Here is a 15209-nt window from a genome sequence, read left to right as displayed (position 1 = left end):
AATATAATTTGTTCAAGAGGTGAATTAATCACACTTTATTAGATACACTGCTCAACAAAGGTCTTATTGTAACTGGGAAAATTCTTCTTTAGCAAATTGGTCAAGGTAAAAATTATTATTATACATCTGTCGCCATAAGTTATAGCGTGCCATAATTTTGCGTTCTTTTACGGGGTATTTTCATCCTACCATATAAGGAAATGCAAATTCCAAATATGGAATGATTACGCATGTAAGAGTCCTCTAATAATAAAAACAAACATTGCTGCCACCAGGGTTTGATCGGACTCCACACAAACAATTTTGCTAATTCTTATTTTCTACTAAACTCTTTAGATTTCGACATTCCCATGATGTATCCTTGGAAGGAAAAGATGCATTAAAATAAGGATACCCCGGTACCTCAAAGTATGCACTCAGATAGTACGCGGAGCATTGACCTCCACTGCGCGTCAGCCGATACTCCCTCTGTACTGACTCGGTTGAAGTCTTAGCACACACCTTAGAAAAAAAGTATTATTCTTTTCTATCAAGCAACCTGAATCATCAACAACAACTGTGTCAACAACATTTCAGAGATAAGGCTGTTCCTATTTTTTTTAAGAGACACTAAGATAAAATTATAATATATGAGCTATCGACACAAGATTAGTGTATTTGTTATAAAGACATAGGGCTCGGGGGGGGGGGGGAACAAACAACGGCACATTACGTTAATTTGATCATCAACAAGGCTGTTTGGTTTAGCGATTATTGACATGAAACTTGACAAGGACACATCAATTTTATGGCAAGATATAAATGGTTCTCAAACAGTACACAACATAGATACAAAATTACCTTATAGGGACACTTCCAGTTAAGCCTAATCTCACAACAAATTTACTTTCTGGATTAAAATTACAATGGATAACAAAAGATAGATTAACTTTGTAAATAACATGAACAATAGTGTCCCATGATTCTTTGGTGCAATCCCTGGGACTGGAAGGTCCCCCTTTAATTACCAGGTCGGATTAAGGCTGGCACAAGCTACCACTGTCAAGACTTTCCAGTCTGTGCCCCTGTATATCATAAGAAATACAGCATAGCAAACAGGAATGGCACCTATATACGCGAGGGACTGGACTGAAAATTGAGTTTAGATTATCACAGGCAGTACGGGGATAGCATCTACTCTGCTACATGTCGGTTGATACGATCACCGTTTGCAGTCTTTGCATTATTATCGCGATGACCTCATAGATAATTCGGTAACAGATTTTGTTTTATGGAATATACCATTTTGTCTCTCATAGTCGGAGACACAATGAAATGCCCTGAAGTACGTGAACGGTTGTCGCTGTGTTTCCAATCATAGAAATGATTGAGTTGTTAGAATCCAACCTTGCCCTCTCTATATAACATGAATTTCACGAAAGTAACTGTGACTCGATCTCATCTGGGGCGAACTCAGGTGAAATTTCCATTACCTGATACAAAATTTGGTGTTTTTCACTAACTTTTGGAATCGTAATTACAGGAGTTTTCAATACTCCCTGAAACAACTACGCTAATTACACCATTTTCCATTCACCGCCAGATCCCTTTTTAAACATGAAATTGAACAGAACAAACAAAAGATCATAGCATCAAAACATTGTGGTAGATTCAACAAATGCGAAAGTACTTTTGGCTTGATAATTTTAATGCTAAATTAGCGCTAAACACATTTGATAATGGTCAATTTTAATAAAGTAAGGGTACCTCAATGGTGCATCATTTCTGAAAGATTGGCATTTTGACATATAAAAAAAGAAATTCAAAAGACTTTCGGTATGTAAGACTTTACAAGATCTAGCAGTGAACAGAAAATACCGATCACTGCTAGCGTAGTGATTGTCGCATCAGACTCATGATCGGTAGACCCAAGTTCAAATCCTATCTCAGGCTGAACATCAAAAGGGTCGACCCCTACCCTGGGTGAGTGTGCCACAGACCCAATGGGAAGGCCAATTCCACTGGACGAGATTCATTCACGAATGCGAAGTTGACTGGACTCATAACCTTGGTTGGCAGCTTGTCTGCCTCTTCAGGTTTGGTTTGCGGCAGGAAGGGCATCCGGTAGTAAGACCCCATGCCAAACACAATATGATGCGAAGATATTATCCGCACCGGCGACCCCAGCAACTGGGAATAAAGCCGTAGAAAAAGAAGAATAAGAATAAGCAGTGGACAGAAAATTATACATTAAACCAAAACAATTTTTTTTAAATACAACTAGTCATTAAAATATTTTACCTGCAATAAGAAAAATGCATTATATAATGAGTTTTAAAGAACTACGATATCCTGAGATTTTTGTCAACAAGGAAATGCTTACATTCTTTTTTAATTATCACCTGATATTATGTACTGGTAGTTAATCATATTATAAACAATAACATAAATACAAATGTCTTTTTTCATAGCCTGAGAAAGTAAATAACACCTGTTGTCAGTGCAGTTTAGGGGTCATTCGCATTTTAAACCTACACAATTTTTTCTATATTTTTTCAAAAATGTGACAATTTGGTCCCAAATTAATAAAGAAATGATAGTAAAATGAAAAAAATAGTACTAAATGTTGCATCAAATATTTGGGAAGGAATATTCTGATCTGTAGATGCCGCATTAAAAGTTTTGCGAAAATATATGCTTTTTTTTATTGATGAACCGCGACAGTACCGGTATATATTCACTGAAACACCCACCATCTAATTCCAGAAAATCTGTTAATGTTCAGAAAGATTATTTATTATATTATTTATGGGACTACATGTATCCTACGTAATAACTTTAAATACATTCTACATTTTAGACATTTTGTTTATATTGGATGCATTATAGTGCTAAAACATGTGATAGAAATGGAATCCCATGACTGGATGCAAATGTCCGAACAGTGTAAAGCACTTTTAGTTGACATTTTGACTGTGTCTCTTATTAAATTATTACTTGAAACGGAGAAAATATTTATAATAATACTGTTATCACGTGAATATCGCAAAGTATGTACTCGGGCAGTATGTGAAAGTACACGCATTAATTTTTTTTCAATGTTGGTGAAGTCTGCTATTCAAATAGAATACCGGGGGTTAATACAACACAAAGTCCAGCAAACAATAAAAAAAAAGCTAATTTTAATATTTCATGAAATCATTTAAGGAAACAATATTCTTTTTATATTTATTAAAATTTTTTTTTAAATAATTGTGTCATATAATTTTTTTTTCAATATTCTGAAAAAAAGCTGTGACCTGCATATTTGTAATCGATGACCTTATTTCTGGGCTTAAATTTGAATGCCAGAATAGAGAAAAAAAATATAGTCATTTATAATTGCTTGGTTTATCCATTGAGGATCGAATCATCTATTTGGCCATTCACTGGACATTTAGAATATTCAAGAAATACCCTGAAGATCCCTACATAAAATTTTCAAATAATTTCTTGTAGATGTAATATTACTCAGATATTTAGCAGGTACTCCACTTTAACAAGAGTCGTCAGGCTGAACGAATTAAGAATAGAACTTTTTTTGATTATTATACGCAGTGGAGCGATAAAGCCTAAAAATCAACTGAACCAAATGTATTGAATTAATTTTAGACACATTGCTGAAACAACTTGTTGTTTGTCCACAGATGAGACGATAACTAAAAAGGGTCACGGCACTAATTATGCATTTGTACCTTTTTTAATTAGCTCTCACCCTGATAATCAATTTTATGCTAAGGTTTTAGAATATGCCATTACATGGTAGGGGTGAGATGGTTAAGAATGTGGACAAGCAGCCTCTCGGCTGAGATAGCTCCACTGTTAGCAGCAATGCACATTTCAATTAAAGAACTGAAAACATCATTGGAAAATGAACAAATCTGAGAGAGGTCTATCTGAGGTATCTACCTATATGTATAGTATCACAGCAATCAGATTTGCGGTTTTTAACAAGAAGTCGAAAATATCACTTTTTACCAAAAATTACAAAAATATTCACCAAGATTAAAGAATTAAAAATATCATCATGAAATCAACAAATCTAAGAGAGGTCTGCCCAAGGTACATATACACCAAGTATCAAAGCAATCAGGCTTGTAGTTTTCAAGAAGAAGTCGAAAAAGTAAAAAAGTTGTTGACACGACGACGACAGTCAATCACTCATATGATAGACTTCGCTCGACAAAGTCGACAGCGGAGCTAAAAACCTTTTTGTGGTGCAGACTTGTATCAAAATAAAATTTGTTTAACCAATTTAATACCAAGTCCACTTTTGTCACATTTTACAAAATAAATATAATTTTTTTCCATAAGTCTTCAACAATTTTTGATCAGGTCCTATCTGCAATGGGTGTTAAATTATTTCCATTTGGCCTAAAATCAACAGAAATTGTTGAAAGACACATGAAAATTGATAACATGTTGTACTGAAATCTTAGCGAAAAAAAAATTTGGTGCAAAGGAAGAAATGCCTGATATTACATGCATAGATTTTTTCTCAGTAATGACTGTCATGTCAGCCATCAATTGGAAATGAAATAATTGGCTGTCGATTTTATTTCTTTACTTTTATCCCTGAATCAACAGTGAATACAAATACATGATTTCTGAAAATGGAGAACGCTGATTATAAGTGTATTCATATGTGTGTGTTGTGAAGGGACAAAGGAGAGACAATAAAATACTTGGATTTTGTCCAAATTCCGGTAGGCTCAGCCAACATAATGATATTATAAAAGTTGATCCTTACATAGCCGGGATTAAAATCATTGATGTTTTCAGAATGAGTATGTAACACATATTTAATGGTTGGGAATATGTATGAATTACGAGGATGTTGTTTTCTCAATGAGTCTGAATGTTGGCGATTATTTTATTATTTGACCGATTTTTTCATTTACAGTAACTTAGGGTGTTAATGTGTCAAATATTAGATAAATGCACATAATTAATTAGATTGCATACAATGATTTTATGAGTTAAATTACAATAAACATAAAAAACAAAAGCATAACAATAATTAGAATTATATTATTATTATTATTTTATTATTATTACGTATGAGTGCCACATGTTTTTTCATAATATGTTGAACAAATCTAACGTGTCTTCAGCTCGTCCAAGAGGAAGAGTAAGAATAGCAAAACACACAAAGAAGCCATTAAAAAAAAACGTGGAACAAATATAGATTTTTTAAAACCCTGCCCCCCCCCTCCTCTCTCTGCAGAAAACTCATCAATCAATGACCCTCAAGTTGGAAAAAATTGAAATACGTATAGTAATACGCAACACAATAGAAGCTCATTCGTAACTATAGTCTGAAGAAAATCAATCAGAATTCTAGTTGCACATACGAAGTATACCTATCCACTGATGTCAGCTGACATTAGCACTACAAACCAGGATGTCAGCGTCAAAAGCTATTGCAAGTCTGAATTATATCCTTGAAAGCTGTTGTTAAAACTAACATTTACTTTTTTTTTTAATCTCTGGGTCTTGAACCTTTTTGTCACTGTATACATAGGTGCAATAAAGACAGCCTTGAAAGGGAGGGTACAGTAATGGAAGGCCATAGATCCCTTCTCTCGGGTCTGGAGAACGAGGTGCATGTGAAGGTTATATTAAAGAGGATTATTATTTCCAACAGGAAGTGACTAAAAGGTTGTTTTATTTTCACATTTGAAAAAAAAAAAAAAATTATTATTGCCACTGATACAGAGAAAATGCATAAATTGCTTTTAAAAATATTGATTAATCTGTAATTTATACAATTTTTTTTTCTTTCAAAAAACGAACAAATTATATATTTTTCCGCCTATTGAATAGATTACGATTTAGTCTTTAAAGTGGTAGCAGGGGGGAAATCACATCGATCTGTGATTTAGACGATCTCTAAAAGTTACTACAATAAAATCTGTATTAGAATCCGCATACTTAATTAGAAGCTGCACACATTCTTTTTGAATAATTGAGAACCAAAAATTCATCATTTCTCATAAATGTAGATGCTCTAATAGAATCTGTTGCATTCTAGCATTTTACTAAAAGCCGCAGCTTTTAATACAGATTTTACGGTATTAAAGCATACTGTTAAACAACCTAAAATCATCTGAAAGCTTATACATAGATGAATATGATAGTATGTATGTTGTACCAATGTTTACCTGATGGCCAACTTCGCTTATTGTATTTTTCTGACTATTCCGACTCCTGAAAATACCTTTTTTTAAACACTTTCAGTCAAGGGAATGAATGGTCTGTGACTCGCATAGGGCATTTGTAAAAGACATGCTATGATAACGAATTAGACTTTACATTTCTGTAGTTATTTGGACAAAGTTATAAAACAAAGGCAGATAAAGCAAAACCTATATGTGATTGTTTCGTACTCGACAAGCATTACGAACGTCCTGTACAAATGTCACAGATAAATTTTTAACAACTCATTTTTTCTCCAATGGTTACCTTTACTGACTGAATATTACAAATCAAAGTTTCTGCTAAAAGGTTCATCTGACAGGATTACTCAATAAAACAAATCGATTCGCTTATTGATCTACACTATTAAAACTCCAATATTGTAGCATATGGTGTTATCAATGAAAAAGTATGTGTTACTTCAATATATATTATCACAAGAGGGCAGTATTCAGACACAAGAGGGCGCTTTTATTCTTCTGAAGACTACAGCCATGCACGCAGTAGAATAAAACGTTTTTAAACCTTTCCACTATTTTGTTAAGCTAACTTGTAACCTCAAAGCGTTGAAGTGCTACCTAACACCCTTGAAAAACAGATCATGCTTTATTTCTCTGGGTGCTTGTAATGTTTTCCTTTACGAGCACACTCCAGTGATATCATTTAGATTTCGGTCGCTGCTACGAGTTGATTATGATCGCAACTTTTTATTTAGTCCTGTCCATGAAAATTGGTGCAAATGGCAGATCAATTCTTTTTATTATAAAAATGAAGCTTAGATTTCAAAAAAAAGGTATTTTAAATTGCTGAACTTTTCATTTCAAAATAAAATTAAAATTAATTAAAAATGCCACTACCGACAACATATTGATTTGAAACCATTGACAGTTAAAAAAGCTAAGAAATACAACTGTTTGATGTACGATCAGCAAGTCGATCAAGCGGAGACAGTCACGGCTCAAATATAAACCAGTATAAACATTGAATAGAAGTCTATATACACTAGTGTACAGTTCATTTTTCAAACAAGAGATACCGGTAAGTTTTTGAAAACATCTTTTGTCGTATCAGATACTATATATGTATATGGATACAAATATGATCCCCCCAAGGTCTGAAGTCAAGCTGCCAAGACAGAGAAATGCTTTGTAGCAAGAAAGTGATATTGATTACAGATGAGGAAAGAGGTCTACCTCAGGGAAATAGACATCATTGCTTATCAAGTAGATTTCATGCAAATTATAGCCATCGTAGTACAAATATCATAGCGAGATGGAACCCTTCAGATTTTCATTTCACTTTTTGAAACATGTATCGTAAATCTCATACATCGATTTGAAAATTTACCCGTTCAGTCACAGTGCCATTTTTTTTTTTTCATTTTGATCCATTACATGTGTCATGATAAAACCACTAGTGATCCCGAGGGAAGCTTAGATTATAAATTACCTACTGAGGATGTGGTGATGTAATGAATCCCATTTTTCAGGATTTTAGATATAAGTGGGAATCCAATTTTTGAAAAAAAAAAAATTAGATATAAAAATTGTCATAGTAAGTAAACATTTTCTATTTGGGTTTTCCTCAACACGCTTATTCAACGTACATTGTATTTTATATCATGTATCAGACACCAGTCTTTTATCTAAAACAGTTATTAATTATACACAATCTCACATAATAATTTATAAAACTTTCATATATAATGTGTATTTTGAAAATAACAAGAAATTAGGGTAAGTATATACTTAGCATTGTTATATATCGGTACATTGTATTTGTTATAAAAAGGGGTTATAACAATTCATACTTTAGTATAAATATGGTACAGATTTTGTTGCTACCAATAAATATAAATATTTATAAATATGCCCACACCTATGAGGGTTCAGTGGCAATGCCTACTCAGCTATAATTGATATATGAGAGGTCTACAACAACTGTTGGTTCTTTAGGGGGAGGGAGAGGAGGGTTATAAAGTTTTCTGAAAGGTAAAAAGTAGAGTCATACAGTGCAGAACATTTTTAATCGTTAAAATATTGCAGTTGTGTTTAAGATGACTGATTCCACTTACCTCTGCACGTTTTTGAAGTTCTTCTTGGCTAGAGACTTTGCTAACTTTGTTATGATCGAGTTTCCGTTTGACGAATCGTTCAACTCTGAAATTAAACTTCATAAAGGTGACATATAGAGCATACACAGACAACAGTGCCAGTGATTCAAACCATTCGATGTAAGAGTTGTCAAAAGCTATAATCAGAACAATAAGACTAAGACTGTAGAAAAAGACATCCCTGAAGAGAGGCCACCATGTTAGCTGTAGAACACCATGGCTGAACACAGCACACATACCGATGACAAATAGTATGTTGAAAACGGCTGAACCAACGATTGTTGATATACCAACGTTACTAGCGGTAACAAACAAGCCGAAGAAACTGGTGAAAAGTTCAGGAGCACTCCCTCCTGCTGCCATGAATGTTGCCCCGGCAACATCATCAGAAATTTTGAGTCTGTCGGTTATGACAGCAAGTGACGGCACAAAGAATTCGTCACAAACGATTGCCAATGCAATAAACATGTACAGAAGCCCAAAGGTGTGAAGAATGACGGCTCCCTTCCGTCGGTCTTCTAAACTAAACGCATCAGGGGGATACTCTTGTTTACGAACTGTTGCAACCTCTGTCGTTGCTTCCGTGGTAACAGAATTTGATGCAATAGTTGTTTCCTCAAGTAAATGTCTTGAATTGGCACTCCACGTGTTCCACACATCGTCTTGTAAATTATTCGAAGCCACAGCCTTCTCCATTTCAATATTGCTAAGGTCTTGAGATGTAGAGTACAGGATCATAATCCAACCGACTCCCAATATAGTAATAAGTGAAAGTATACGAGTTCCAGTTAACCTCTTCCGAGGTCTCAGATACCTTGTGCGTCGCATACTCACTGCATTTGCCACATACAACTAAGCAAAACAGAAACTTGTTATCAGTGATTTGCCCCGAAGATACAAGATCCTTCCAATGACGTCGGCATCAGATTTGTGATCGTCATAATGTAATAATATATCATCTTTGATAAAATATCGATAATTAATCATTCATATGGATTTTGTTCATGTCGCATCTATAATTTAGTTGACTGACTTCTTAATTCAAACATGCTCAGGGAAGTTCACACCTAAAAATGAAAAAAAAATATGTCAGTTGGGCCTGGCTTACATTTCAACTTAAATAAAATATAAAACACAGCCCCCCCCCCCCCCCCATCCACTCACGCATCATCTAGTCATGAATATGCATCATTTGATCATGTGGTTATTGTACCGCTTGAAAAACTCTTCACGTATTTTTAGTTATAACAGTTTATTGGGTGCCATATTAATAGTGCTACAACATTTACAAGTACAGAGAGCAACAATAAAAAAGAAAAACATTGTTGTCATGACAACCTATTAAAATCATTATTATATAATATATAATAATAGTATTCCCTAATGTAAAAAAAAAAATTAGAAAACCACATAATTAAGAAGTTCTTGAATTCATACATAGCTCACTTAAAGTTATTTAGCATACTATTATTCACTTACATTTAAAATACTTTCACTTGCTAACATTTATTCAAAGGAAACATAAATCCTTTTCTTAGAATGCAATAAAATATTATTATTACATGATGCAGAATGGAAATTATTGAAACTGAACATTATGTTCACTGTTGAATTTTGAGATGAGGGGTTTTCTTTTGAGTATTAACTTCACATCAGCGTAGCATCCTTTGGTAAATGTCTAGCTGAGTTTAATACCGTAGACACTGTGATTATTGCATCTATCGGTTGATTGAAATTAATGCCAGATACTTTGGTTGAAAATACTTCCATTCATCCATCTCCGAGGCAAGTGAGTAAACAACAAAATGGTAAAATAAACACATTTGATGATTTGTTTTCTTGGATGATAATACAAAATATTTGTATATTCACAGATGAGAAAAGACTATTAGTATTGTTAATTAAATATTGATGGTTTGCCAAATATTATTATTATTATATATTATTGAAATTATTTAAAATTAAATTAAAATCTGCCAAAATCTCAATTACAATGGCATGCAATCATAATAGACAGTTATGACATGGCAGTTATAAATGTTCTATTACTGCAGCGAGTAGCAAGCCTTGAGTGTTGTCATGTTTTATACTATCAGTCGACACATTCAATACCACGCTATTGAGGAATTATTCCTATAGTGTAAAGCGGATGTCGTGATTTTCTCCTATTGTTATTCGTATTAAAACAACGCCAATATAGAAAAAGAAATGTTGTATGTAGTAGCCAAGCTATCACAAGAATCCTTCTCACCACCAAGAGACTTTATAGAAGGTTTGGATGTCAACGATCGAATTCCGAATAATAAATGTACACACGTAATAATTACAATGCTGTGGCGCGTCGGCACGGACCGCCGTTGCGCCGGCAACAACGGCCGTGTTGCCATCTTATCTTTTCCACTCCCGACAACGACGGCTACGGCAGCGAAATTGTCACGAAAATAATACGACAGGTAAAAATGAGAAGTGTTTTACCTTCACACCAGCTTGTTCGTCCATTTGCGCGCTGTGTAATACGCCAAATATGTTCGACGCTTTCTCTGTGCTTGCCTTTCTCATAATGATGGATGCGAAAGTGAAGTCAAGGTAAATAGAAAAAGACATCGATACGTGATGCTGATGATACGAAAAGCGGGAGGAATCTACATACAGGACGCCACCAACGTTACCGTTGTCGTGTGCCGATTTTCGCTTTGTGTAAACACTATTTTGGGTTATTTTTGTCCAGTTGTGATAATTCGCAAAATGTGCTTGTATTTTTCTGTTTTATATTATATGTAGCCATATAAAAAAAGTAAAAGAAAGTATAAGAGTGATTGCGTTTGCTGGACGTTTGTTTTAGCCTGCAAGACTGGCTGATTAATAAAGTTAATGTTTTAAAATTAAAATTAAATTTTGTGTTTGTAACTAGGCAAAAGGTGAAATTGTTTTTGATGTTGGCCGAAGAACAAAACTAATTGCAGGGACTTGGTGTGACCGCAAATAGGAGATGCGTAGAGAATAAACTTTTAGTAGTTCATAAACATATAAAATGGAAATGTCCGGTCGGTCTTATTTTGAACAGAACTGCACAAATTTAGCATGCCAACAATTCACATATGAAAAATAAATTACTAGCAAACTAAAACATTCTAAACATATATAGCAGAATAGAAAAAATAGCTTGAAAACGCCTCATATACGTTGGGATTTCGAGCGCACAGTAAATACAGTCTTTATGTGAATTCGTCTCTTTTTTTTTGTAATTCCCATCACACATGTTAATACTTAATCTGTTTATCCAGTGGTGCCTTTGTAATAATCTATGTACGTGGGTTCACCGAAGCCTGAAACTACTATTAACTCGTTTTCACACTCGGACAACTAGTGACCCGAGTTTCACGGCAGGAGATCGCACGCGGAGGGAACACGCGCGCGTATCGGCATCAGGGTTATCCACAGTCAGCTGTCACACACGTGATAATAAAATAAATACGATATAAACTAAATATTTAGTTTTATGCGTCATTCAAGATGGCGGCCCCCATATAGTAAATATCGTATTTATTTTATTAACACGTGTGCGCCAGCTGACTGTGGGGTTATCGCTGTTACGTTCTGAATTACTCAGTGTGTGACAGCTGATTGTAAATGTCTTGTCTTAAAATGAAAATTTCTGTTTGTATACTTTACACAAAGCTTGTATAAACATATCTGGATGATTCGAAACATATTCAAAGCGAGTGGCCGTGAATCGACAAAAGAATCCATCGTCTTCTATTATTGAAACTGTCAATTATTCCTTCTGTAGAATTGTATTAGGCATCAGTAAAAATTCATGCGCAATTAAAGCGCGGTGGTCGTCGCGCAGCGCGTGTTCAAATTTCATGCAAATAAACAATGTATTTTACACGCGTTGTATACGTTGCTATGAGTCCCCATATCGAACAGGACGCGGCGTGACGACTGTCGCCCTTTAGACAAAACATTCCCAACACACCACAAATTATAGTAATGGCAATAAAGGAGATGAAAGTACTCAAAATTGGTTGGATTAATATAGTAAAAAAAAATCATTGCAGATAATAATTTAAACAGTTACATCAGACAACAAGAAAAGTCTGATAAAAATCTTTTGAATAAAAAACAGTGGAAATGTGAACTACTAGTATCAGAGATACATTACTTGGGGTTTGCAACTACGGTGACATGATACCAAGATCCCGTCACAATCTCGCTCTCGCATAAGCGTTCCAACTCAGAAAAATGCGAATGCGCATGCCCGAGGTAACTAGGATACTGGGATGTCCAGGTGGATCAAAATATCTGCCCACGATATGACGGATTACGAGAATTATATTTTCTGTACATTTTCGATGTATTACATTTTTCACTATGATAGTGACAAGAAAAGTTTTATTTTTTTTATTACAAACCTTGAACATTGATATGTGTCATGTCAGAAGGTCGTAACCTCAGTCTCGCTATCTACGAGAAGAGACTTGAATGGGATCTTGACATGATGTCACCATACAGTACTATGCGAGTTGCAAACCCCAAGTAATGTACCTCTGCTAGTATCTATAATGACGTAAGAATAAATGGTGAGACACATAAATTAGCCACATACAGAAAATTTAAAATTGAATTTAAAATGGAAAATTATTCAACAGAGAGTAGCAATATTAAACTGAGATAACTTTTATGTAAATTCAGGATTTCAGATCATAAGTTGCTAATAGAGACTGGCAGATAAAGACATACCAAGAGCAGAACGTAAATGCAACACTTGTAATGTAATTGAGAGTGAATATCATTTCATAATTGATTGTAGAAATTAAATTGAAATTGAGTAAAAACAAAATTAAAGATTTCGACACATTGCCCTCTGAAGTTCAATTTATTGAAATCATGAAGAAGTGCTCTGTCGATGTTGCACAATTTATCCAGTCAGGTATGAACATCAGAGATGAATTATACATGTAACAGCTCCACCAAACTAAGTAGTATTAGTGCTTTATAGTAACTTTTATTAGAAGCTTAGTCATAATGTTTGACAAAATTGGTCATAAATCGCATGACAATGTTCATTAGTTTATTATGTACAATCATGAAGCTAATGTCCCATGGTACAATGAAATAGCATTATTTTGTGTGTTACAGTTATGCTTTTTAAGAAACGTTTCCCAATATTTCTTAAAAATTGCTATTTTCAGAACAATTCCATAGAACATAATGTTAAAGAAAAATTGCATTTTTTGACACTTTTTAAAACCAAGATTTTTTTTAATAATTCAGAACAACAATAGGTACTCTATCATTAACAATATATGATTTTTTCAGCCTATGTCACCAGGCTTGATTTTGAGATACTGCATAATATCTCTGTCATAGGAACCTGTGGTAAAAGTGTTATAATAGTCCAATAATATAATATAATCCACTAAAATACAACCATCAATTTCTCGAAAAAAAAAGGCTGGTGACCCCCAATTTTTTTTAGGTCAATATCCCTAAATTGCCCTGGAGTACAAGTATTATTATTATTATTATTATTATTATTATTATTATTATTATTATTATTATTCCAATGAGCGCGTACTAGTGTGCATCCCATCCAATGATGGCCGTTACTGTAACACGGTGGAGGCATCAAACAGGTGTCAATAGTACAGTCGCCATCACTCCCGGCGCCATGGTTGGTCAAAATGGTTCCCAAGCGGGCCAAGTATAAAGTGACCCTATATAGGGCTATGTAACACAAAATGCGATGTAAAAACTAACGGTCAAGTAGTCGCCATCTTAAAATCGGTCACGTGACACAGTGTACACTATTATCGCACAGGTTCCCTTGACAAAACCTTTGTCGTGCCGAGAGTACCCCCGGAAGATCCTAATCGCTCACTGCCCATGGGTTGCGTCTTTCCCTCAATCATGCGCGAAACATTGACTCCGCTCCAATTTTATTCAAAACGCAACATTTCATGGGTTCGTTGCGCCCGTAGTTTCTGTGTTTAATGTATTGTTTATTTATTTATTTATTTATTTTATTTTTTGCACTTTTTTCATATATCAACTCAAAGAATGGTATGAAGATAGAAAATCAGATGACTTAACCTGTGGCAAACAAGAGAAGAATTTTTTAAACCTAAAGCAAGATATATATTTATGTTTTATTTACCATCCACCTTTTATTTCAAAACATTGCATTACTAGTGTTGATTCATATTGTTACCTTGGCGTAACGATTCACTCGAATGGTCGTTTTACTGATACAAGAAATACATGATACTTATAGCTGCTCATGACCTATATAAACTAAAACAATCGATATTAAAAAAAAACAAAAAAACTGTAAAACATATATACATCTTTTCAAGGCTTGCATAAAGCCAATCGGTTCAGATATTTGGGATCTTGAAATTCTCACTAATGGTTAACGAGATAAAACCCCAACTGAAAAAAAGTCACTTAAAATTTTACAAGCAACTATTTGGGTCTAAACACATTCACTGTAAAATTAGCATGTAATGCTGATATAACTACTCTTGTTAATTGACATCGAAACCAATATTCACGAATTACAAATCTTCCCGAATACAGTCTGGTGAAACAAGCATTTAATGAACAAAAACACTCAAATTTATCGTGGATTCTATCTGTGTAAAATATATTGAAAGAAGAGAATCGACAAGAAAAAGATAAGAAAACCATACAAATTTCTAGAGACAAAAAATATAAAAAAAAAAATTGAGAACGTATGCAGAGTTCAAAAACAGTACAGTTTTGAACCTCACCTCGCTGCATTAAAAACCTAACAAAGAATAAGTATGTCTAAATGTAAAACAAGGAAGAGAGTTTGAGAAAGAAAGGCATACCCAGTCAAAGACACCTTTAGAAA

At 34.2% G+C, this 15209-nt stretch overlaps 1 protein-coding gene across 1 annotated transcript in view; it reads right to left on the bottom strand.

Moving 5' to 3' along the window:
• The window catches only part of LOC100378303 (sodium/potassium/calcium exchanger 2-like), a 68987-nt gene extending 59787 nt beyond the window's left edge, over nt 1–9200 (bottom strand). The window contains exon 1 of the mRNA XM_078008298.2: nt 8291–9200. Coding sequence (XP_077864424.1) covers nt 8291–9157 — 867 coding nt within the window. The 5' untranslated portion in view covers nt 9158–9200. The remainder of the gene's footprint in view (nt 1–8290) is intronic.
• Between the last annotated feature and the right edge of the window lie 6009 nt (nt 9201–15209).

The sequence above is a fragment of the Saccoglossus kowalevskii genome, chromosome 13 (assembly GCF_978046115.1).
Source record: "Saccoglossus kowalevskii chromosome 13, keSacKowa6.1, whole genome shotgun sequence".
NCBI classification, from domain to species: Eukaryota; Metazoa; Hemichordata; class Enteropneusta; family Harrimaniidae; genus Saccoglossus; species Saccoglossus kowalevskii.
The sequence above is the reverse complement of the archived record's forward strand: the minus strand, read 5'-3'. Positions and strand labels throughout refer to the sequence as shown.